Source organism: Phalaenopsis equestris, unplaced genomic scaffold (assembly GCF_001263595.1).
Source record: "Phalaenopsis equestris unplaced genomic scaffold, ASM126359v1 Scaffold000002, whole genome shotgun sequence".
Classification (NCBI taxonomy): Eukaryota; Viridiplantae; Streptophyta; class Magnoliopsida; order Asparagales; family Orchidaceae; genus Phalaenopsis; species Phalaenopsis equestris.
The window spans coordinates 56,627,329-56,652,849 of record NW_018164444.1 but is presented as its reverse complement, the minus strand read 5'-3'; the positions used below and the strand labels follow the sequence as shown (position 1 = coordinate 56,652,849).

The 25,521-nt window shown below is 35.3% G+C and overlaps 1 protein-coding gene across 4 annotated transcripts in view; it reads right to left on the bottom strand.

Annotated features, from left to right (window-relative positions):
* Positions 1 to 25,521, bottom strand: part of LOC110022759 (ABC transporter G family member 28-like) — an 82,218-nt gene that overhangs the window by 7,834 nt on the left and 48,863 nt on the right. Inside the window, exons 7-14 of one of the 4 annotated variants that reach the window (XM_020721864.1) lie at positions 16,273 to 16,346; positions 14,310 to 15,163; positions 12,723 to 13,019; positions 10,991 to 11,461; positions 10,666 to 10,814; positions 7,461 to 7,750; positions 7,026 to 7,150; positions 5,816 to 5,905 (exon numbers count right to left, since the gene is read on the bottom strand). In XM_020721864.1, coding sequence (XP_020577523.1) covers positions 5,860 to 5,905; positions 7,026 to 7,150; positions 7,461 to 7,750; positions 10,666 to 10,814; positions 10,991 to 11,461; positions 12,723 to 13,019; positions 14,310 to 15,163; positions 16,273 to 16,346 — 2,306 coding nt within the window. In that variant the 3' untranslated portion in view covers positions 5,816 to 5,859. Of the gene's footprint in view, positions 1 to 5,815; positions 5,906 to 7,025; positions 7,151 to 7,460; positions 7,751 to 10,665; positions 10,815 to 10,990; positions 11,462 to 12,722; positions 13,020 to 14,309; positions 15,164 to 16,272; positions 16,347 to 25,521 lie in introns of those variants that run through there. The other 3 variants (XM_020721855.1, XM_020721880.1, XM_020721872.1) reach the window with 3 other exon arrangements.

Here is a 25,521-nt window from a genome sequence, read left to right as displayed (position 1 = left end):
AGTAGAGCTCAATTTTTGGGAAAGTCGTAGATGTAACAGATGGTGAAACTTGAGAACGTAGAATTGAGTAACCAGTAAAAGCTCTAGTTTTTTCAATTACCCCTCAAGAAGCCAAAGAATCAAAAGATGTGGTTACAAGTACGCTCCTAATTCAAGATCAGTTTGACACTATTTCATTCGATTCAGGTGCATCACCTTCTTTTATTTCTGTTGAGTTAGCTGCTAGTATACATGTTGATATTATACAATTTACTTTTGTTTTGTGTGTTACTATGCCCTCCGGAAGTGGGTTTTATACCAATAAAAAATGTGTAGTACATTTCATATTCACGATAATAATTTGCCAAAGGAGTTGATTACTATACCAATTCAGACCTTTGATGTCATTTGAGGATGTTTTTGGAGCTGCTCAGTTATATGCAAAATTTTTGAAATGTGACTTTTGGTTGCGAAGTATTGCATTTTTGGGACATATTATTAATGGTTAGGGAATTTTAATTGATCATCAGAAAGTCAAAGCAATTGTAGAATGACCTACTCCAAAGAATGTTACTGAGGTACGCAGTTTTCTTGGTTTGGTAGGATATTACAGGAAGTACGTCAAAATTTTTGACAAATAACTATGTCGTTATCCAAGTTGATGAGAAAAAAATGTCTAGTTTGAGTGCACTGCAGAATGTGAGTACAATTTTCAAGAATTGAAGAAATATTTGACTACTATACCAGCGTTAGCTCTTCCGTCAGGCTTAGAAGAATTCCAGATTTACAGTGATACATCATTATGAAGTTTGGGTTGTGCTTTAATGCACAATAAAAAGGTAATATCTTATGCTACGAGACAGTTGAAGCCACATGATAGAAACTATCCGACACATGATATGGAGTTGGCTTTTGTGGTATTTGCTCTCAAAATTTGGCGACATTATTTATATGGTATAAATGTGAAGTTTTCACTAATCATCAAATCTAAGGTACATTTTCATATAAAAGAGCTGAATTTGAGGTATTGAATGTGGTTAAAGTTGATCAAAGATTATGATATGGATATACTGTATTGTTCGAGCTGAGCACATGCTGTTGCTGATGTATTGAGCCGTAAATTCATAGGTAATAAAAGCTGGATTCTTCTTCAGTGGCCAGAGTTGATTAAATAAATTGATGCTCTTTAGCTGAAAGTTAGAAGATAAGTGATATAGGTTAATTACATCAACTGATTGTGCAATCTACGTTAATGGATAGAATCATGACAACACAGAAAGTTAGCAGTGAATATTTGAAAATCCTGAAGCAATAGCAGTGAATATTTGAAAATCCTGAAGCAATAGCAGTGAATATTTGAAAATCCTGAAGCAATAGCAGTGAATATTTGAAAATCCTGAAGCAATAGCAGTGAATATTTGAAAATCCTGAAGCAATGTCTATTAGAAAGAGGGTTGATATATTTGCTGATGAAGACGACGTTATCCGAAATAAGCTAGAGATATGGGTACCTGCTGATTCCGATGGAAAACGAGAAATTTTACATGAAGCTCATCATTCAGGGGTCACAATTCATCCAGGCGGCACAAAAATGTGCAAAAATTTGAAGTCGACATTCTGGTGACTAGTTATGAAGAAAGATGTTGAATATGTATCTCAATGTCAAACATGTCAGATTGTAAAGACTGAGCATCAGAGGCCCAACAGATAGCTACAAGTATTGTCGATACCTGAATGGAAATGGGAAGGAATTGCAATGGATTTTTTTATAAGATTTTCTCGATCTAGACAGAGCCATGATAGTATTTTGGTTATTATTGACAGATTAACAAGTCTGGCCATTACTTGCCAATTGGACAGACAGATTCAGTGAAAAAGTTTTTGTATGCCAAAGAAATTATTAGATTGCATGGTATTCGAAAAGTTATTGTTTCTGGCAGAGACAAAAAATTCACGCCTAGGTTGTGGAAAGAAATTCAACAAGGTTTGGTTACACAGATTTCAACACTACATTTCATCTACAAATCAACATACAATCGGAAATGACAATTCAAGTGTTGGAAAATCTGTTTAGGCTTTGTGTTTTTGACTTTGGAGGCAGTTGGGAAGATCACCTTCCAATTCCAATGATTGATTTTGCCTGTAACAGTATCGATCAATCCATTATCAAAATAGATTCTTATGAAGCACTGTTTGGCAGAAAGTGTAGAACTCCACTCAGTTGGGTTGAAGTGAGTGAACGCCAAATGTTGGGTTTAGAGCTAGTTGACGAAGCTACAAAGAAAATCAGATTAATCAGAGAGATTGAAGGCTGCTCAGGATTGAAAACATAAATACCACAACCCAAGGCACAAAGCAGTTGAATTTGAAGTTGGAGATTTCTTATTTTTGAGATTCAGACCAATGAAACGTATGGCTTGATTTGGTCAGAGAAGTAAGCTGAGCCACAGGTATACTGGTCATTTTGAAATTATAGAAAAAAATTGGTCCAATTGCCTACAAATTAGCATTATTTGTAGATATATCAAATATATATGATGTGTTTCACATTTTAATGTTAACGTTTCAAATTCAGAGCAGAGAATTTCACATTAAGATATTGAAGTTCAGAAAAGTCACATATATTGAAGAGTCTGAGAGGATTATAGCTACTTATATTAATTAGTACATAAACAAACATTTTTTTTTGTGAAGATAAAGTGAAAGCACTGACCTGAAAAGGATGCAAATTGGGAAAAAGAAGAAAACATGCCATAGAAATATCTCTTTCTATTCCAATAAAATTAGTAATTTCAAGGATGAAATTTTTATGAGCGGAGAGCTGTAACACCCAAATTTCATCATATCAGGTAAGGTTTGGCGCAATTGAAATGAACCTAAAATTTTTGTCTCTCGGAATTTGATCCCAATGATATTATGAAATTCTATGCATGAAATCAATTAAATCGATATGAAGTACTGTATGTAAATTGTGAATGGATTGGGAGATATAAATTGTTGAAGTTATAATATACAAGATGCATGTTGTGTCCGTCGGTATGAAATAATTTTTCCTATTCTAGACTTTCATTTCCTTCCCCCTTGCTTCTATTTTTTATATGTGCCTGGATTTTGTGCGCTTTTTTATTTCCGATAACCGTCGCCAAGCTTTTGTTGGAAGTGTAAAGAATGGTTTGTGAGCTTTCGTACAAGCTTTAGCACGAAATCAATGAAAGGAGAAGTGAATTTTGAGGTGTTAGGAAAAGTTGTGGAGTAACCTAGGACGTATCAAAGCATCAAATTTATGTGGAGAAGCTCATTTAAGGTATGTTTTGGGCAAATAAATTATGTTTTCAGTTAAATCATGAAATGAGCTATAACTTCATGAATCCCTATGATGTCTATAGATTTCTCGACACAAGCGTAAGTAAACTCGTCGAAGGGTTGCTCTGAAAGTTAGGTGAAATAATTTTATACAAATTTAAGAAAAATAATTTCCTATAAGTTCTATGTGATTATGTATTCCACATTGTTGCATTTTGTGATAAATGAATTTCGAAAATAAATAAATAAATAAATAATAAAATAAAACAGGTGTCTGTTAGGAGAGACAAATCTATTCGCAGGGATTAAACCGCACACTTCCAACCCTAATTCGACCATTTAACGAACAGAGAAGGGGGAGGAACGTGAGTGAAGAGAAAAGGAGGAGCAATAAGAAGAGCAGGATAACAGAAGGAGAAAGTGTGCGGCTCTGTCGAGGGGTAAGGCTGACGTTAAGGGTAAACCTCGTGCGTGCGTGTGAGGAAGCTGAAAACGTGAAACCTAGCCTGAGGAGGAAGCAGTGTCTTGGCGGAGTAGAGAGTTGGGTCGCGTCGAGGTTGAAGAAGATGGAAGAAGCGTGCGTTGCTCTATCGAGATCGAACCGCATCGAAGGGAAAACAAAAAGCCCTAATCGAAGAAGAAGAAGAGTAGAGAGAAAGAGGAAAGGGAGAACCACCCAGAGCAGCAAGTCTTTGGGGTTGTCACGAGATCGCAGCCGAAAAGGTACGTTCAGTATGCTTACCATGAATCAATTAAAATCCTTCCCTACCACAATTCCATGTCAGTGGGCCCGATTTTATTTTATTTTATTTTTAAAAATTTCTCATTGGACAGTGCGTCCGCTGTTCACATGGAATAATGGCTCCGATCTCCTCCGATCAGAGGGAGAGAAGCCCCAAAGCTGTCAAGCCGGGCACGGGAGCCTATCCTAGGTGTGTGACGACCCTCATTCAAGTTTTAGGGTTAGCCGAAGTTATATTAGGTAAGTTAAGATTTCAAATAAATTGAGTAAGAAAATTATATGTGTATATATTTATTAAATTAATGCTAATTGAGTTTGATTTTTTTATTAAAATTGAGCAATTAAATCTTGAATTTAAGGGAGCATTGTGATGCAAACTTTCTGTACGGGAGAAAATGAAGAATCGCAAGCGTGAATTGGAGAATTGAAACCCATTCAAATACTATTTTGCAAGTTAAAGGTAAACTTTCGTGTTGAATCTCTTATTACAATTTTTATATACATTAAACTATATATATTTATTATGTTAATATAAAATTAGGCGAATTGAGGTCAAGAAGACTAACAAACAAGTTAAGTGGAAGATTAAGCTAATAAAAAAACCTCCTAATAATTGAGGTGAGTAATTATATTTTTTAAATTTTAGTAATTATTTCTTCTTCAAATTGTATGTTTGATTTCATACGTTCTCTAATCTTCATATTGTCAAACATAATTTATTTTACATTGATATCAAATCATTGTATGACTTTAGTAGAGATATACATATTAGTTTATTGTATTATCACATATGTGTCAGATTGTTATTTAACCTCTATAATTTTAATAAATGTGCATATGTTGATTGATTTCATGACTTATAGATATAGTAAGTACACACTATTCATCAGTAGATAGAGTTAAATGTTTCACATAAGAGAATGCATAATATAAAAGAATGAAATAACTTATATAAGAATGTTTGTATGTGCATGTTCAGAGAAGTTCACCCCCTAATGTTATAGACAGGGGACATCAGTGTACCCACGTACGTAGAGATTTTTCTACCACCCCAGACAATTATGATAGTTAGTTTACTAACCACTAGATAGATTGGATAATATCAGTCAGAGGCAAGTAGACCAGAGCTTATCTCCCCAAACAATTGTGAGGTTTACATTGCTAAACGTTGTTCTGACAGGATAATATCAGTCAGGGGCAGGTAAGGGCATTTCCATCTTATATAATTGCGATGTGTAGATCGTTAACCGCTGTGCCGACAGGAGCCGGCTGGATAATATCGACTGAGAGTGTGTTAGGTTTTATTGGCAATGATCCTCAAAACAGACATATGTGTATGTAAAGCGTATAAAGTAAAAGTAAAGTTAAAGTTAATGCATATATAAATTTAAAGTATTTTCATTTAGAAAAGTTCATTGCTACATGCATTAATATATTCAAAAATTTCATATGAAAGATTAACATAGTAAAAAATTTCATATAAAGATATAAAAGATTAGGATAAATATTGATTTTTTTTTTTGTATTACTGTAGTTTAGAAGTGCAATTATTCATGTTGTATCTTTAGATAACTTATTATGTTGTTTTAACAGTCTTCAGGTTTTTAAACTTTTGATTAAGAAAAATAAAAGAAGAGGAGATATTGTGTACAAGAGACAGAACAACAAACGAAAATATATAAATATTTTTTTTTTGTTAATTTTAATTTCTTTCTTTAGTGACTCTTTCATAAATGTTTGAATGTTAAACTATTAGAGATAAAAATAGAATATAAGAGAATTGATATTTACCGTTTGATCGTTCGTTCTCGTCTTCGTTAATTCTAAGTCCCGGGTCAGGTCGTGACACACTTAGACATCTTGCATATTATAGATAAATACCTGCTTGGAATGTATGAATGTCAGTTCATTTCTATTACGATACATATGATGCTTCTATATTATTATACAGATGAAATGCATATAAAATTAATTACTTGCAGGTATTCATTTTATTATGATTCATGCCTATGATATATTAAATGTCTGATTGCAGGAAATGTCTATTAATGTTTGCTACAAGTATTATGTTAAGAAATATCTTAAGGAATGTTGTGGGTAAACTATAACACGAGTGCTTGCAAGTACGCTATGTAGGGATGTGATATTCCTGATTCATGGTGTTTAGACATCGACGAAACTCTGAACCGTTTTGATCATGCGGCGATAGTATAGGAAACCATTGGTATCAGATTGGGCTATCAATAACTGCTATGTCGGAGGACACAACTTTATCGATTGTTTATATGGTCTTTGATGTTGGATGATGACCGCAGCCCCTCTGGCCCCATTTCCAATAGCCACAAACCAACTTTCGACTACTTTCCAGACCACGTTGTCCCCATTCAGGTTGATGTCCAGCCCACGCATCCCTCCTAGGTGCTGCCCAGCCTTTGGCTGTTATCCAGACTACCTCCTATTGTTGCCCAGCCACCGACACATGTTCCAATTGTTGTCCAACCCTTCAAGGACACCGCTCCCTGCTGTCGTCTAGCCTACAACCCTCTTCCAGCAACCGCAACCCTCCCCTATAGCCACCACCCTCTTCCCGCAACCGCAATACCTATCCTACAGTTGTCAGCCACCATCCATGCCTCTTCCAGCAACCGCAACCATTTCCCAGCGTCGTCGTTCCCTCCTGCCACCTGCCCTTAGCCGCATCCATCTTCCATCAGCCGCCAATCCACCCTCTAGCAGCCTTTGTCCTCATTGTCAGCAGCGGATATCTTTTATTGTTTATGTTGTTTGTATTTGTTTGTTGTTACTTCATGCATGTCAATGGTCATGTTTGTAATCCGTTTGGAATGTAGAAATACTATGTATTTCTGTTGTGGTTTGGGTTTCCTCCGGTATCAGGAGAGGCTTTTTCATTCATTTAGATCAAAAAGTATATTAAAAAAAAGCAGCCCTACCGAGTTCAAGTTCAGTTTATAATGTAAATGAGAACAGGCAGATTATGTACCTTTCTGCACTTGCTATTACAAATCCTTCTAGCGCCCACTTAGAGTAGCATAAATTAGTCAAAACTTTTGAATTTCTTTGCTGTGTAGCTATCAGAGTTAAGACAACAGGAAGAAGTGCAGACCACTGCAGAAAGAAAAATGTTGTTAACTAAGACAATAGTTGGAGATCGAGTAAAATGTTAAAACAGTCCCCTAAATATTTATGTGAGGCAATTTTAGTTCTAGAACCTATAAAAGGGTCAAATTAGTCCCCAGAATATTTTAAATATGGCAAAAGTGGTCCTCAGTTGGGACTATTTTAACCAATATTAAAAAAGCCTAGGGGCAAAATTGACACTTTATAGACTAATACTAAAATAACCTCGTGCAAAAAGTCAGGATTATTTTGACATTTTTCTCATTATAGATTAAGTTTCAATAAACTCCATACTCACTAGTTGAGCAGAGCCTGGATGGAAGCAAATGGCAAAAATATAACCAATTCCAGTGACACAGTAGACTAGTGCCACCAAGATGACGTAGTTGTCCAATATTGATGACCTTGGGTTGTTGAAGAAATAAAACATTGAGAGGTAAACTATAGGCTTAACGAGAGTATTGAAATGGTCAATGGTGTCTTTCGACATAAAATAAGCCAATGAACTCATGCCCGATGATCTCTCTCTCCAATAATGCAATTTCTCAGGTGAGAATGATCTCAAAGCTCCAATCTTGCATAAGAGAGCTGTAAGAAATGCAAATTTTTTAATTGTTAAAAATTTGTTGAAATGGAAAGGGTGTGCTAGTTTCATCTGTTTTTTATCACATGACACAAATCAAATTTCAAGAGGACACCCGTACTTTATGAAAAGATGCAAAGAAGCTAGCTAGATATCAGCCCAAATTGATTTGATTTGTTAAAAATTCTAACAATAATTGAAATGGTTGTAAGAAATAATATAATTGAATCAATTTAAAAAGGCATTAGAGTTATCACAATTATTATCGCAATCCCAAGTAAAGCAAATGAAAGCAAACTTGTCTACAATCATAAGAAAATCTTTATTTTCAAGTGTAATAAAAAAATATCATAGTATTTTCATTTCTTCTCTGCTCCACTTCAACATATCATTACTTTACACTCAAATACACACAAATCTTATAGCTGTTTGAACAAGGTTTGCCTTGAATGGGATTGAACAATGATGAAAGCAAACCTTCGTAGTGAGCAAAAATTACAAATGATCGATTAAAATATCAAACCATCTCTGCTACAAGAAAAAAAACAGCAAGTAAAAGAGACTTGCTTAAGACATGAATTTAAATCAAATTAAACCAACAATACAGGCTTGAGAAGTTAGGGAAAAGTTTTCACATAGTCTAGAGCAATCAACAGAATTATGACTTCACAAATGGAGTATCTAGAATCCCATACAAGCAATTATCTTGATGCACTAGAATCTCTAAAAACTACGTAAACCACAATTCCTGCAGTAACTTACACCATTGCTTGCATATATTATTTCTAGAAAATGATTAATCAACTAAACCATAAAACGTTGGGAAAATAATCCTGACAATCATAATTTCCTAGAGTGATGTGCAACAAATCATGTTTCCAGTAAGTTAAGAATAACTGAGTAAATAATTCACAAAACCTTGGCATATCTTGTTGCGAATATGGAAACCAGTCCACCATTCAAATTGACATTTTTTCATGTTTGACAACAAATTGGATTTAATATTCGAAATTAATTGCTCTTAATTCCTTCTATGATTTGCTGCAGAAGAGAAAAAGAATTAATTAATGGGCTTCATTAATTATTTAATTAATTTCTTAATGGGTCCAATGACATGATGATATTAATAAATAGATATACTAGCTACCATTGTTATCTCTCTCGGGATTTGGTTTCTCAGGCTTCCTCTTCGGTGTTGGTAGCTTTCCAGGTTCTTCTTCTGGTGTGCTTCGGTTTGAAGCTCTCGGGTAAAGAGAGAAAGAAGGAGAGGAGAGAGGTTGTTCTTTCTTGTAATCGTCGAGGCGATCGACGAGTGTAATCCGCGAGTAATAAAATCCTCTGCAGCTCCGTGGACTTAGGCAGTTTGTCGAACCACGTAAATCTGTGTGTTTCGTTGTTTTCTGTATTGCGATTTTTCTCGATCCAGTTTTTCACTTTATTGCCGTCATTTTCCACAACAACTGGTATCAGAGTCTTGGTTTGGAACTGAGGGAAAGCGATGGTCGGAGATGATGTGATGACATCGGGGATCGAGAAGTTTAATGACACAGATTTTGGTTATTGAATGATGCAGATAGATGACTACCTCCGTGGGAAGAAACTTCATCTTCCATTACTAGGAAAGCAACAAAAAAAGATGATTCCCTGCCAGGGAATCAAACTTGGGAACTGACAGAACTTCCATCAGAGAAGAAAGCATTACATAACAAGTGGGTGTACCGGGTGAAGACTGCGCTCGATGGCAGTAAGAGGTACAAGGCTAGACTTGTTGAAAATGGCTTTCAACAGAGGTGGGATATTATCTATGCAGTGGGAGTTGTATGCAGAAACATGAGTAACCCAGAAAAGAGCTTAGAGGTACAAAGCTATGTTGATGATGATATGTCGACTAAGGGTGTTACTCTTGAGAAATTGAAGTTGTGCTCGACTTCAGTTGGTTTTCTGGCATAAAGACCGAGGCTTTGAGTTGCAGAGGTGGAGGATATCACGTTTGAAGAAAAGGGCAACGCAGCAAGTGGATGATGCAACTAGTGTACCAGTCTCAAAGTGGGAGATTTGTTGTGAATATGGAAACCGATCCACTATTCAAATTGATATTTTCTCATGTTTGACAACAAATTTGATTTGATATTCGAAATTAATTGCTAAATTAATTGCTCTTAATTCCTTTAATGATTTGCTGCAGAAGAGAAAAGGAAATAATTAATGGGTTTCATTAATTATTTGATTATTTCCTTAATGAGTCTAATGACATGATGAAATTAATAAATAGGCATGTTGGTTTCCCTTGTTATCTCTCTCGGGATTTGGTTTCTCAGGCTTCCTCTTCGGCATTGGTAGCTTTCCAAGTTCTTCTTCTAGTGTGTTTCGGTTTGAAGCTCTCAGGTAAAGAGAGAGAGAAGGAGAGGAGGGAAAGAGAGAGAGAGATAGTTCTCGTCGAGGCGATTGACGGGTGTACTCCGCGAGTAATAAAATCCTCTGCAGCTCCGTGGACGTAGGCATCTTTGTCAAACCTCGTTAAATCTCTGTGTTCTTTTGAATTTGTGTCGATTCTTATTTTACTTCGCCCTAATTTCTCAACATATCTCCTATGTGAAATTTACAGTTGCATGTAATATCCGAATGTAATAGTTCATATCAAAATGTTTTAAAGCATTTTACACCAGTTAGTTATCAATCGACATTAATTATTGAGAGCTGCAAAGCATGGATGATGTACTTCTCAAACTATGACATGTTTTGCAAATCACCAAAGACAAAGAGTGTTGATAAATATGCTGAACGGAGAAACTGTTTATAGCTTCTTCATCATATTTTATGAGGAAACTTAGGTCTTCAAGAAAATTAGTAACTAATGAATAAAGAGATTCAACAATTAGGATGACAAAGAGTTCTTAAGAAAAAACTTAAATTCACTTACAAACAGCAATGATAGTATATGTATAGCCAGATGCTCCGAATGATTCATCACTCACTTTAGCAAGTGTTCCGAGGCAAACTCCAGCCAGGCCTAAAATTAGAAAATCAATTCCTTGTATTCTAGCCTCACGCAGGCGCTGCTTACCAACCCTGCAAACAGAAATATATTGGATGCAATACATAAGTATGATGTAGAATAAAAAATCAATCAGCACTTCTACATCAAGAAAAGAAAAAACAATGACTCCTACGAAGCAAATGTTCAGTTTGGCATCATGAAGCAAAACACAGGCAGTTTATAGTGTAAATTTGTTCAAAAAAATTACCTTCCCAGGAAGTATCTGTATTGCTGGAGAATGCCAGGAGTGCTTCGACTAGATAAATCTTTTGCTTTTGATAAATTATGCTCTAAATGTTCTCTTCTAAGCTGAAATTCATCCTTGATACTATCCCAGACTTCCCCAGCAGCTGACTGCTCACTGCTTCCGCCAGAATCTTTTGCTTCCCAGTCCTTTCCCAGCATGTCAAGAGTACTCAAGCTCTGCTGCATGTCAGGGGGTACATCATTTCCATTCGATAGCATCCACCGAAGGGGGAGTTCTCTAACTTTGATCCCCGGTGGCTTTACTATGCCCTCTAAGATATCAATGAAGTAATCTGGAGGATTCACACGCTCAGGAACATCAATCCCAAGGCCATAGAAGTAATCTTCGACTTTCTTTACAGCCCCAAGATATACAACTAGACCACCTTTTGCTAGCAGTACCAAGTCATCAAACATTTTGAACAAAGTATAGCTGACATGGAAAATTACGCTAACATTACTCCAGATTATAGGAATGCTTGAATTTACATGTTTAATAGCCTAAAATGTCAAACCAATTTAATTATATAACGTTGGAGGAGGATGAACTAATTCCATGATGCTTCCAAAAGATAATACAGTCATGCCAACGATGGTAATGATCTAAATATTATAAATTAGTTCATTTCCTATGGTTGATAGGCTATCTTTATTTGTATCCTGCTGTGAAGATCTAATTGTTCATGTGATAATTTCGCATCCCTTATGTAAATTACAAGGATCTGCTAAAGAATATGAGTGTATCCAGGCAAGCCATTGTTAATGTGCCATAAAGATGGAAACAACTGTCAAAAAAATCACCAACAAGTACACACATTGCATCAATAACTCAGCAAGTACACACAGTACCATATCACCAACAAGATCAAATTGTTCCAAGTGGCTTTACAATTAGAGACAAAATACGAAAGTGTTGGTGTAGCTCCAGTGGCAGACAAGAATAGAGAGAATCATTTTAGATGGTTTGGTCACATTACATGCCGACTATCTGATGATCTAGTTAGGAGAGTCGATGTTTTAGATCCAACTTATGCTAAGAAAGTTAGAAGTAGACCTAAAAAGGCTTGGCAATTTTGTATCAAAATGATCTTAATTTATTAGAATTAAATGAAAATATGACACTCAATTGAACACGATGGAGAAAAAGGATTCATGGAGCCGACCCCACTTAGTGGGATGAAGGATTGTTGTTGTTATTGTATATATTTTACTTGATAGCAAAATTTTTTAAACAAATATTTGGGGATTTCAGCACTGAAGCACGATACCAACTTGAATATTTTTTTATTTATAATGGTGGTTTTGGCACCATATTTGGGGATATCCGCATGATTAAACAGTAAGACAAAAAATGTGCTTAAACAGATGATCAATCAAATCGTAACATGTGATTAAACAAAAGATCAGCAAAAGAAAAATATAAAGGAAGTAAATAAATAATTCAAAGGTTTAAAACTAAGAGACTGATTGCAATGCTGCATGCCAATAATTTGAGAAAAAATCAGTCTTAAAAACATTTCAGCCTGTCATGGTACAGGCTAAGAATGTGCTGCAAACAAAGGGTAACTTTTAAATCACATCTAAGAAGGCATCTATTTACTGGTATGATTCATTGTAATAAATTCAGCTATCCTTTGAAGAAATAATAAATAATTCATTAAAAAGAATAAGTAATGATGAATATCAAAGTCTACCTTGGTTGATGGACCACCATACAAATGTTTACCCCTTCAAGCGCCTCACGACGAAGAGCTCTTAGAAGCAACTGAGATGAAGCGCTATCCAAACCAGATGTAGGTTCATCCAGTATCAGCAATGAAGGTTCCATCACCATTTCAAGCCCAACATTCACTCTTTTTCTTTGGCCACCAGAGATTCCACGCTTTTCCACTGTCCCAACAAGGCAATCTCGCACAGATTGGAGTCCCAAAGATTCAATTACCCTTTCCACAACTAAAACTTTATCAGCCTTTGGCATGTCCGCTGAAAGCCTATTAAATATATAATTTTAATTGAGTTAATAACCAAGACAATTAACAATTACCAACTAAAAGGAAAAAAAACAAAGAATGCTATTTCATATCCTTCTTTTCGATTAGAGGCTAGTAAAGCAAAATGTTATTAGTTGTCTGCTAAAAAACAAATAAGGCGAGCATTGAAATTGATTAGTAATGAAAAGAGTTTAGTGTGGGAAGGATGATGAGAAGTTAGAAATAGTATAGGAAAATGCTGACGGGGGAAAATTTTCATTGCATTAAAGGGATAACAGACATACAAAAAAATTAGAAACAGATAGACTCAAAAGTGCAAAAAAAAAATAAAATATTTCAAAAGGCACACATCGATGAATGTGTCAAGAGTTTGTAACCAATGTGCCATTCCGAGGAAAATCAACTTCAGATCCCATGTTTCAGGGTTCACAATAAATATGATTGGAAACTTAATGTCATTTCTAGCAGCAATTTTTTTCTGATTGGAAACTTAATGTCATTTCTAGCAGCAATTTTTTTCCTTTTCAGCCAAAGATGCATCCACCATCATTAAAGAACAAACAAAACTACTGAACAGCTCCATGTGCAACATAATGGCCAGAAGGAGGAACAGCAGCAGCCGTACCTGAACTCCTTAGCATCAAGTTCGTATGTTTTTCTAAGCCAAGTATTCATGGCCAGAGTTGCATTTGCCATTAATTCTGATTTTACCATTACCAAAATCTTCTGAACAAATCATAGAAATGATGGCTTTATCTTTCATTATCGTTCCTACCGATTTCACATTAATTTTACTTCCATTATAGCACCCAAATGACACATCTCTCTTTTCTAGTAACCTGATGAGAGTGTGCCACAAAATGAAAAATTTCAACGCAAGAAAATGGCAGTCAGCATAACTTCAACATTACATGGATGCCAATTTGACAGTATAATCACCTCCACTCTGTGAGAAAATGAATTTATTAGGATACAAAGCAGGACAACAAATGAAAAATACATGAGTGGAACAATGCTGTAGGTTCAACACTTGGACTGTTGATAGTTATTATAATTGTTTCTCCATCACAACTCTACTGCTAACATTCTTCAGAGCAAATCAAATGCAGTAATATCATGGCTCTGATACTAATAACTGACAATGTGCCCTGTTTTCCACCAACTGCTGGAGTTAACTTGTTCAAATTTCACTTTAAAAGATGGTGTAGAATTATAATGTAGGAAGATAAATCTAAAAGAGGAAATTGTTGACGCATGCATACAAAACCATTTGCATATAGTATACCATACCTGCACCTTGCACTGAACCATAGATTTTCTTCTACTGTCAAATTTCCATGCACAATGTCGTCTTGTGGCACAAAACCAATGATTTTCTTATACGAGCGCATAGGTTCTGCTTTACCATTTATCAGAACTGAACCACTCACATCACATCCTGTAGTCCTCCCAGCCAAAGCACTGAGAAATGTTGTCTTTCCTGCCCCTGATGGACCCATAACAGCAGCAACACGACCAGGCATTAGTTTTCCCGTGATATTCTTTAGAAGCTGCTTTCTACTTCCTTTCAGTGTCAGGGTTAGATTCTTAAAAGTAATTTCAATTACAGGCCTAGTTCTTATTTTAATATCAGTGGCCAAAGCAACCACTCCTGAAAAAGTCAAATTGTTGGTATTCTGTTGCATTGCCTTTTCCTTTTCAATTTGACCATATACATACTTGAAGATCTGGCTACGAGTTTGCATTTGCTTTCCTTTGGTCGTATCATTTTTCAGATTTGTTTCACCTATATGCATATTGAAGCCTTCACTGCTCTCAGGGTAATCCTCAATTGAATGCATCATTTGAGCAACATTAATCAACTCCTCATTCATTGATGTTGATGGTTTTGAATGTTTTAGAGACACATCTGAAGCATTTTGGTCAGATATCTTAAGAGATGCCTTTCGACGGAACGTTTGGGAAAGTCCATGTGCATGCTTCTTTGCAAGAGCTTTAGCAGCTTTCCACCTCTCACGAGCTTGGACTGTTTCTCTGGCAATTCTTGCAGCAGCTTCTCTGGATTTGGCTTCTCTTCTCTCTCGGATGGTTAGAAATTGGCCAGAAAAGCTGTATATAATCAATAAGACCAAACTCATAGCAACCTATAGAAAAGTATGGAATGATCAACTACACATCTCACGAAGTCGCAAATCAACATTAAATTTAGCAATAAAAATATAAACATTCAAGAATAATAAAAATCACTCTTCAAATCATAAAGATGTTATTCAAGTAGAAGTTCAGCATGGATCTTCGAGACAAGGTCTAAGGTACATTACGCATGCAGAAAACAGGCACTTTTTCTTAAATATGAATTAAGTGGATAAAAGTCAAGCATCCACATAATCAATAAGTGATTGATGTGACACGTTTTACCTAAAATCAATATACTTTGACCATTTCATGTTTTAATAGTCAGATTTAATCTAATATTTTGTATAATTTCTCATCTTAATATATTCAAGCTCGTTGCTCATTTTTCACGAGAACCATATTACAAAAACAAATATAAATGGGCCAGTAAAATATAACGAGGACACTGATATAGGACACCGTTCTAGATACATGTATGGGATATTATTCAACATGCTCATTTAACTTGTACAGTTTTACCAAATTTATTTGATTTCATGAATAGACATGTCACAATAAAAAGCTAATTTTAAGGATAAACTTTAAACGTGAATCTATAATATTTTGATGAAAACTAATATGCAAGCCCGTAAGTAGGCATCTTGGATAGCATGCATCCATAACAGTTTAGAATTATAGGTGCAGAACTTGAATTTTTAAGCTTATGAATCAGCTCTATTCCATTCATTTAGTATGAGATTTGTAACCGAATTACAATAAGAGAATATCTTAATGTATATAGCAGACCCTTTGATTAACACCGTCTCTGGTGACTAGTGCTAGATAGACTTAACCGTAAAGTTTAGGCAGCACATTTGGAGTCATAGAGATTTGTTCTCATGTCCGTGTTGGTCTTGAGAAAACTTTTTCTTAGAATTCTTAATTATTTTTCTTAAATAAATTGGATTAAAGAGCCATTTCTAGAAAAGAAAAACAAAAACAGTCGACTTGATTTAAAATCATCCTCACAAGGATTTTAGAATGTTAGATGGATTGCCTGTGTTTCTTGAGAAATAAATAATTAGGCTGCAAAATGAAACAAATTCAAGATATTGTAAAGGTAAAGTGACAGGCATACCATTAACAAAACACCGAATAGAGTGATATTTTGATTCACAGAATTTGGTTTGCATGAGTTCTTCCTGAAGCACCCTGCATAATTATGCCAATGATGAATGTAAAAGCCATAAAAATAAGTTGGGAAAAGAAAACGTTATTGAAGATTCTTCCAACTATAAAAATAAATATAGTAGCTAGCTAAATAACATGTTATGGAGTGAATAAATACACATGTTATATATTGCGGAGTGCTGCACCTCGTCAATTTATAAGAGGCGAGCATACCATAAAACAATGCTAGAAATGTTTCTTCAATAATTCCAATAACTTTCAATTTACTAACGTCTAACTCACAACATGCTTCATGTTTTTTACAAGCATGGGAAAAAATGTAGGTTTCGCATCCAATATAGAGAAAATTGAAAAAAAAGGATGCTTCTAACCTTTAGCCAAAGAAGGTTTCACATTAACAATGGAAACAGTAGAAAGAACGTAATTCTCCAAAATATGAAAAAGACAATTAAAATTTCACCACATTTTTACATAAGACAAATGTTACTAAAAATAATTATAAAAAATTCTACATTTTATTAAGAGCTATAGTAGTTCTAATAAAATAAATCATTAATTTATTCATTTATTCTATGTTATAACTAAATTAATGGTTCAGTAAGTTTAATTCAGTGTAGATTCATTTATTGCGCCGAAGCAACTTTTTCCACTAGTCCGTACATGCAACAGCTGATGATGAGGGCTGCGATGATTTAGCTAAGCCGTAGGGAAGAAACGAAGGGAAGAAGAAAGAAAGCAACTTCAAGGAGAGGAAAGCTAAGGCAGAATCAGACTTTTTATGTTTTCTTCAGCAAAATTGAGTTTGGAGTTGAGTTGTAAGACTTGAGGTTTGAATGAATAGAGATAATTTCGAGTTAAAAATATTATTTTGAGAATATTTTGAGTAAGAATTATATTGTTAAATAGAAAATTATCATAAATTAAGAAAATGAGGTTATTAGATTGTCAGTGAAACATCAAAGTTCCGGGGTGTCGGACGTGAGAAACTTCACCACAATATGAACCTAGGATTTATGTTGAAATACACAATCTTTAAAAAAGAGAGCAAGTGATTCACATAATGAGGGAAATTTAAACTATTAAAATTGTACAAGCATATAAATAAAAATTTATGCGTAATGAGCATTTTAATGATATTCAATTCCATTAAAAATTCAAATGCAACGCGCATATTTTCATGTTAAAATGATCCTATGTTAATTTGATACTGTGAAAGTCTTATGATATAAACAATGTCTATACAAAGATTTATATGTTATTCAAATTGTTACATAATGATGTCTCAATTACAAGTTGATACGAATTAATAACAACATTTGCATAAAATGCTAAAAATATTTATTATGATGGAGCTAAAAATAAAAGAATTTATGGAAAATGTTATTATAAGAGATACCATGACAAATTATGACGACTTGTATAAAAAGCGGCGAAAGTTCTAATGAGATTAGTCTCAATAAGGGTAAAAAGGGGTTCCCAACTCACAAATTTAGGAAGTTGGTATCATACGGTCCAAAGTTAAATCAAATGGCCATTGATAATTGACATGTTAAAATAATTTCAAACTTTATCACCGATTATTACGACCGATTAGCTAAATCATAATCAATTGATACAAATGTATCAAACGTTATACGAATATTATATGATAATTCTAAGATTACAATCATATCAATAAAAAAGAATAAATAAAAGTAATTTCATACAATCATGAACTAGCATAGTGCACTCAATAATTTAACACTCGAAAAATATATGTTATCTCACTACTGACATTTATGTTTACTGTTTATGACTATATCTTTTACTCATGCAATTATCAAAGTATATTTTAATTCAAACTTGCTACACTAAACAAAATATATCCATAATTAATAACGTGAATATTAATACAAAAAAATCAACAAACATATTATTAATTTATTTTCATGCGTTTGATATATATACATATATATATATATATATTCAAGCCATTTAAATTTTAAAATGTTTGCACATAACTGGAAAGTACTTAAACTGATAATAGCATGAATCTTATTGCGCTTGCACAAATCTTAAGTTATTTATATCCAAGTCAAACACTATCTTAAGACCCATTAAATCATGAAATCATTCAGGAACTTGGATGTTTATGTGAATATTTAAACCTTGGAATGCATACAAGAACTCATTTTGAACTTTGAAAGAGTCGCATTTTGTCTAACTTGCAAATTAGAATTGCATATTTGATGTTAATATTTAATTTTGAAAATGTCATTGAAATATACATATGAATCTAAAAATCAATCAAATTTTTAAATATTTACATGGATGCCATGACTTTAAACAGCATGTAAAAATTTCATTTTTAACTTTGCACCCAACCCACACGGTACAACACACAAAAATGTCAAAAAGGGTACATATAAAAATAAAAAAAACCCAAAACCACCAGGGCGAAACCAAAACCATCAGGGCGTGGAAAAAGTGAGGGTCATCCCAATTTAGTCATGCCCAACACACAAAAAAAAGTCAAAAAGGGTATATATAAAAATAAAAAAAAACCCAAAACCACCAGGGCGCAGAAAAAGTGAGGGTCATCCCAATTTAGTTTTGCCCCTGCCTCTAATTCTAGGAAGGGATCCAGCTAACAAATTCGTAAGGTGTGTACCATTAACTGAAGTAACTAAAGTATCATCCATAAGATTCATGAGCTCTAGTAGATCTTCATTCTTCTTCTTCCTCCTGAAAGTCTAAACATGTCATTCCTCTTCCGAAGAATTAGTCTGATGAGGTGGTAGAGCTGAAGCAGAAGGATTACCAACCGTAGTACCCACAATAGGTTCTAATATATGTGAAGTATGAGTTGCCTCTACACCGAAAACTTCACCAGATACGTCCTGAAGATGGGGAGCTGCGAGGTTCTCCTGATTATCAGTCTGAACACTATCCTTTATAGGCAATAGTTCTGCAGTATTGTTTTCTATGGGGTTTGAAGGTGTCAGGATCACATCAATCGCAGTAACAGTAACAGCAGTGTCAGAGGGGTTCACAGGGGCAACACACCTCATGTTTGGTAGTATTCTCCCCAGGTGAAATTAAAATGTTCAGAGAAGTGGGGTTAGCCACATCCTTATTCACTTGAACCTTAGATTTCAAATTAGTATGGAGCTTGTGCATTTGTCAAGGGTATGCCCAAACATCTTACAGCGGGCACAATATGGAGGTCTGTGTTCCATGACGATTTGTTGTCAATATCAATTATGAGTTCTGCTCAGCCAGACTTCAGTAACATCAGGTAAAGTAATATCCCTTTCCACAAGTATTCTGGTCACAGAAGGTCTGATTAGATTGAAAGTTGGTAGATCTAGCTTCATAGGGTCCCCAAGGATAACCCCAGTAGAGTAGAGAACTTAATGATAAAAAAGTGCAACTTGAGACCAAGTAGACTAAATCATACCGGTACAGTGGGAGGTTCATGATTTGGGTCAAAATCAAGAGACCACTTGAGTAACTTCATTGATTTGCCTGCGATATTAAGATATTTCTTGAAGAAAATCCGAATGTAGTTTTCAGCCACGATTAGTTGAATCAACACATGTCTCTTATTCATGGGTCTCACTTTTCACTTGTCTACTAGTTTAAGATCATTAACTCTCTTTCTGATAACTTCTATAGGTGGGTGCCCCAACTGAAATTTTCCAATAATAACAAAATTGAATTTCTCCGTCATTGTTGAAATTTCTAAGTCAGAGAAAAATATTTTTGTTTTCCCAGCTTTCCTACTTCCCTTCTCAACAAAAAGGCAATCACCTGTACCATCACGGCAATCCTTATAACTCGAGAAGAAGACAACCGCGGACTCCACCTGAGGGTTACCCACCACGTGGGCAAACGAGGCTTTGTCCGGTTCAACCAAAGAAGAAGGGAGTGCCATCAAAGTAGGGAGATCTGTCGGCGTTCACCTGCTGCGAGGTCCCCGACACACAGACAAAACGAAGCTAGAGAATCTGTCTGGCAGGGCGCAGCATCGAAAAAGAAAATGAGCAGAATCTGCGACAGACGCCGACGCCTCTTACTGCAAAGTCCTGTTATGCAGCTGTAGGCATCGAAACAGGCAAACGAGAAAGTGCGAAGCAGACGACGGAGAAGACACGGATGCAAGCCGCACATTCGACTCAGATGCAGATGCGAACGTGCGAAGCAGCCGATGCACGTTCGCGAGAAGCAGAAAGATGCGAGCCTCAATCGACATCGAAGTAGACAACGCGAGCCGAAGACGATGGAGAAGACGCTGCGAGGAGAAAACGACGCAGGAGAAGACGCAGCTATGATCTAATGCAAAAACACCGTAACAGTTGCTAGGGTTCGTCGTGAGTCGAAACCCTAGCAGAGCCGATAGCAGGAGAAGACGACGCCATTAGATTATATATATATATATATACCTTTTCAATTTCAATAAAATTAGCCCTCAGACGTTTGTGTGTGTGTGTGTGTGTGTGTGTGTTAATTATATAAACTCTTCGGATATTATTAAGGTTATTACAAGGGAAAGGAGCATATAAGATTACAGTTAAGTGATCCAATTTTATCCGATACCTTAAGTGTTTTGGGTGTAGAGTTTTGAATGTATCATAGGAAAAAAAACGTACACAATGAAAATTAAAGATTGCTGGTATTTATTAATCATATAAGAAATTCAATAGAAGCTCTATAATCAATTTTGATATTTCAATTATGCATGCTTTGGTATTAACAATAATGATGAATCTATTAAAAAAATTTGATATATAGTGTATGTATGTAACGATCTAGACTGATTAGTTTTCAACTCGATTCTTATTAATGAAGTTAAGACATTTGCTAGTAGAAAATTTGTCTAAGTGAATTGTTCGTCACTACTATGCCATGGGGTCAAAATAGGGACAAAGAACTCGGGTAATTCTAGGAACTATAACATGAAAACACATAAAAATGATGCACATATGGCTAGTACTTCAAAAAGTGTTCTTGAAACATTTAAAATTATACCTCACGAAATTATTAGGGAAGTTAATTGAAAATAATAGTACAATAGTTCTCAAACTAAGATAGAACTTTGTTCTTTCATTTTTCTACCTAAGCATGGTGATAGGAACGAGACAGCTTCCATAGAGATTAGGGCAAATATATATTTTACCTTATCACCACAAAACAACACAACCCAAATACATAAAGATAAACACATCCAATTCGAGAGTTATTATTTATATCCCACAATAATAACTAATAAATAACTAAATTGCTCTTTTCATCTCATGCTTAACATAAGTCTTCAAACTATTTTGGCGAGCTCGGTGTCGACTTGGAAGAGCACGAGGCGAACTATGTTGTAAGTAGTGATCTAACATTACTCTCCTCCCAAAAGTCATCATGTCCTCAAGAGACAAGAGAGGAAATTTCTCCTGGATTAAGTCACATGGCTCCAGCTCATAAACTGACTTGAGTCTGGCTCTCACCATCAACACTTGACTGAAATAAGCGACGACTCATTGATATTACATGAAAATTGCACCTAATTCATAGCCTGAGGCATCCATCTCTACAATGAATGGTTAAAATGATGGCAGAAATCAGGTACTGCCATCACTGGTAGGATTTTCGAAAAAATTCGTTGTTCATGAACAGTTCAAGAGCTCATATTAGATTCATTCGTCAAGTAAGCAAGCCAAACACAATGTTTTTGAACTCAATTTACAAAACGAGTCGAACTCGAAAATAGATTTGTTCGTTCATGTTCGGTTTGTTTTGGCTCGAAATAATTAAATAGCTAAATAATAATAATTATTATTATTATATATTTATTTACATTAATTAAATATTGTATTTAAAAAATAATAAATTTTATTATTTTAAAATATTATTTTGGTGATATAATTATAAAAAATTTTAATTTTAGAAGTTAAATATGTAAATACATAGGATTTGATGGTATGCACATAAATGCTACTAAGATCCCGCCCCACTTTTAGGTGTTAGGAATGTAAATACATACCATTTAGCTAGTATGCATGTAAAGTCTACTAAAAAATTTAATTGGTTCAACTGTCCAAGAGCGAAGCGTAAGTGAGATTGTGGGAATGGAATGATGGGGCGTTGTTTAGTCCAACATCAAAAAGTTTGGAATATGACTGTGAGAAAAGCTCTATAGAAACCAATAGGCCTCTTCAATGCAACAAAAAAAATGAACTGTTTATCAAGATGGTGGAAGTATAAAGGTTCAATAGAATAAATTATTTTATTAGTTTAATAATAATAAAATAATTAATAATATTTTTTAGCTTTATTAAATGATTAAGTTAAATTCGAGCCGAGTTGAATGCAAGTTTTTTTCTAACAAATAAATTTGAATTGAGCTGAACACAAATAGGTTGGCACGAGCTATTTCGGACACGAGCCGACACGAACAAAAAAAAATAAACAAGCAAAAAACAAACAAGTTTTTTGGCTCACTCATGTTTGGCTCGTTTACATCCCAAATCATCAGTACACTCATCATGGTTTGCTTTAACTTCTCAAAAATTTGGATCCCAGCTCCCCCCCCCCCCCCGCCCCCCCCCCCCCAAGTGAAAGTTATTCTTCTCTAATTACACCGTCAACGATCACACAATCAAACAGTAACCCTCCACGAACTTCTGAAAGTATATTGTACATCTCAGAAATCCTCTCAACTTCTTCAATGTCTTAGGTATTGGGAAATCTAACGCAGTCGCCTTCTTCAATGCTTTTGCCAAAACCACGAGTAATGTTAACACCTTCAAATGGTCAATGTGATCATCAAAGGAATGATTGGATAACATCTCAAATTTCTCACTATAATCCATGACGGACCCTTCCACGACTAATACAAAAAACTACTCGTGTAAATCCCCTTCCCATGTGTTTCAAAAGCGCTCCAACAATCAGTCTTTCAATTATTCTCATATTCTGATTGGCTGATGATGTTTTCTCCAATGACACCACGCTACAGCCTTCTCTTACAAACACATAGCCACCGCCATCAATTTTTCTTCCTCCATCTGCTTATTAATTACAAAGTATCTCTCCACATAATAAACCCAACCAATAAACATGCTCTCCTTCAAAGATCAGGATCTTTAGCTTCTTTCTGTGTGAGTCACCTCCCTAATTTCCTCGATCGAAGCCCATTCCACCCATGAAGCGAGGGTTGAATTCCCTTCTTAGACCTATATTGATTTTCCTTCTTCCATAAGTATGGCTTACCCCATAATCAGCTCGCCCGTTCCCATAGGCTTCTGAATCTTCTTCCCCTCGGAAGGTTGTCGCAGGCACTGGCGCAGTTTGATGCATCCCTTCGCTGGGGTTCCACCTACCATGGTTCCCTATTCTAGGTTAAAATACTTCAAATCAATCTTCTCTAGCCACAAATCACATGTCATCCTGTTTTGTCTGTCGTTGCTCGTTCCAAACCTCCATATGTGTAATTCCCTCTATATATTATCACTCAAATACGCTCTCGACTCTTTCGCTCGACCTCACATGCTTTCATTTATTCAAGCCATCTGGATGTCACATTTTCCCTTCAAAGTGGTGCCATTAAGGTCTGCTCTTGAATCTTTCACTCGATCCTGCCGCTTCAGATACACCTACAGCAATGACTCTGCTCTAATATCATGACCCGACCTGAGACTTGAAATTAACCAAGATCACAACAGAGAGCAGGATGGTGAGAATTAAATTTTCAATATTCATTCTCTGTAAATAAAGTTTTACAAATAAAAAAGTCATTGACCAAATTAATTTAAAGCAATATATTTAAATTTACCTCGGTATTAATTGTCCACATCTTCTATAACGTTTTTTTCCTTCTATCGTTCTTATTTTAATCAATTAACTAAATCTGAAAAGTTACTTTAAAAATAATAATGAGCTACATAATTCAGCGAATATTCATACCCCAAAATTACAGTAATACAAGAGAAAAGAAAAACAACACACATGTAAGTTCAGCTTTTAATAAATCAATATTATACATTAGATGTTATTCAATGAATCTTACTATATTAATAACATATTTATATTATTCTATATTTACACAATCATTACAGAAACACCGTCTAAGAATTGTACAACTTAAGATATTTTAATATCAATATCATTTTCCATTTACATGCACAGGTTGATGCGGGCGCTTGGAACAACACTAGAATTTGAGCATAGAACAGCACCCCGAAGGGGGCGCTTCAAAACCGCGGGGGTCAAAGCCCCTCGAAACTACGCGAAGTAATCAAGGAACCACAATCTCGAGAAGGTGGGAGAACCAGCGACAGGGGGATCGATCATGAATTCTCGCGATCCAGTTGAGCTATTCGAATAAGATCTTTTGTGGGAAGTGTCTTTTCCACCTCTTTCATCTTGTGTAGAAGTAGGAAAATTATTCTATCAGGACTCTGAATGTAGAGAGTCATTCGGAGTCCAATGCGATGGAGACACGTGGCAACTTGGACCCACCAAAAAAAAAACAAACAAACACGCGCGCAGCTGCCCCGCCCGGTCCGACCCAAAGCCAATTCGCAAAAAGGTTTTCGGCGTATCGCCTGGCTATTTTTCTTTCTCGCACCCAGCTGAGCACCTACTGTTCCATTGGTTTAGGGTTTAGACCTTCGATGGAGACCTTGCCGAACGACAAAATGCTGGATACAATGCAGCCTGCATTTTCTCTGAACTTCGAAGAGAAAGTGAGTTTTTAAAGGGTTTAGGTTTATGTTATCTCACGGTTGCATTATTGTTGTTAAATTTGTGTGATAATGGTGTTATTTTGATAATGCATGGTTTTTTTTTATTTGGTATGTTTACAATGAAGCTAGATTTTACTTTTGTTCCGGTGCTGTTTAGGGGTTTTAGTTTAGTGTTACTCTTATGCAAGCTTGCTAGGTGTTTCTTTTATCCCGGGAATTCCAAAAAACGGTCTTCATTACTCTTTGGCGGGGAATTAATGGATTCCATTCAAGCAACAGGCTTAATTGGAATCTAATAATGCCTTATTAAATTTAATTAAGGAGAGTTTATGCAAAATAATTTTAAATTTGAAATTTCATATTATAAATTGGTTGTCAGCCCGACCCGACATAATTGGGCTGTGTTTAGCTCTAATCGAACCCAGGTTAAGCCTAAACTCACCTACTTTAATTAAATTTAATATGCATTGATTTTCGTG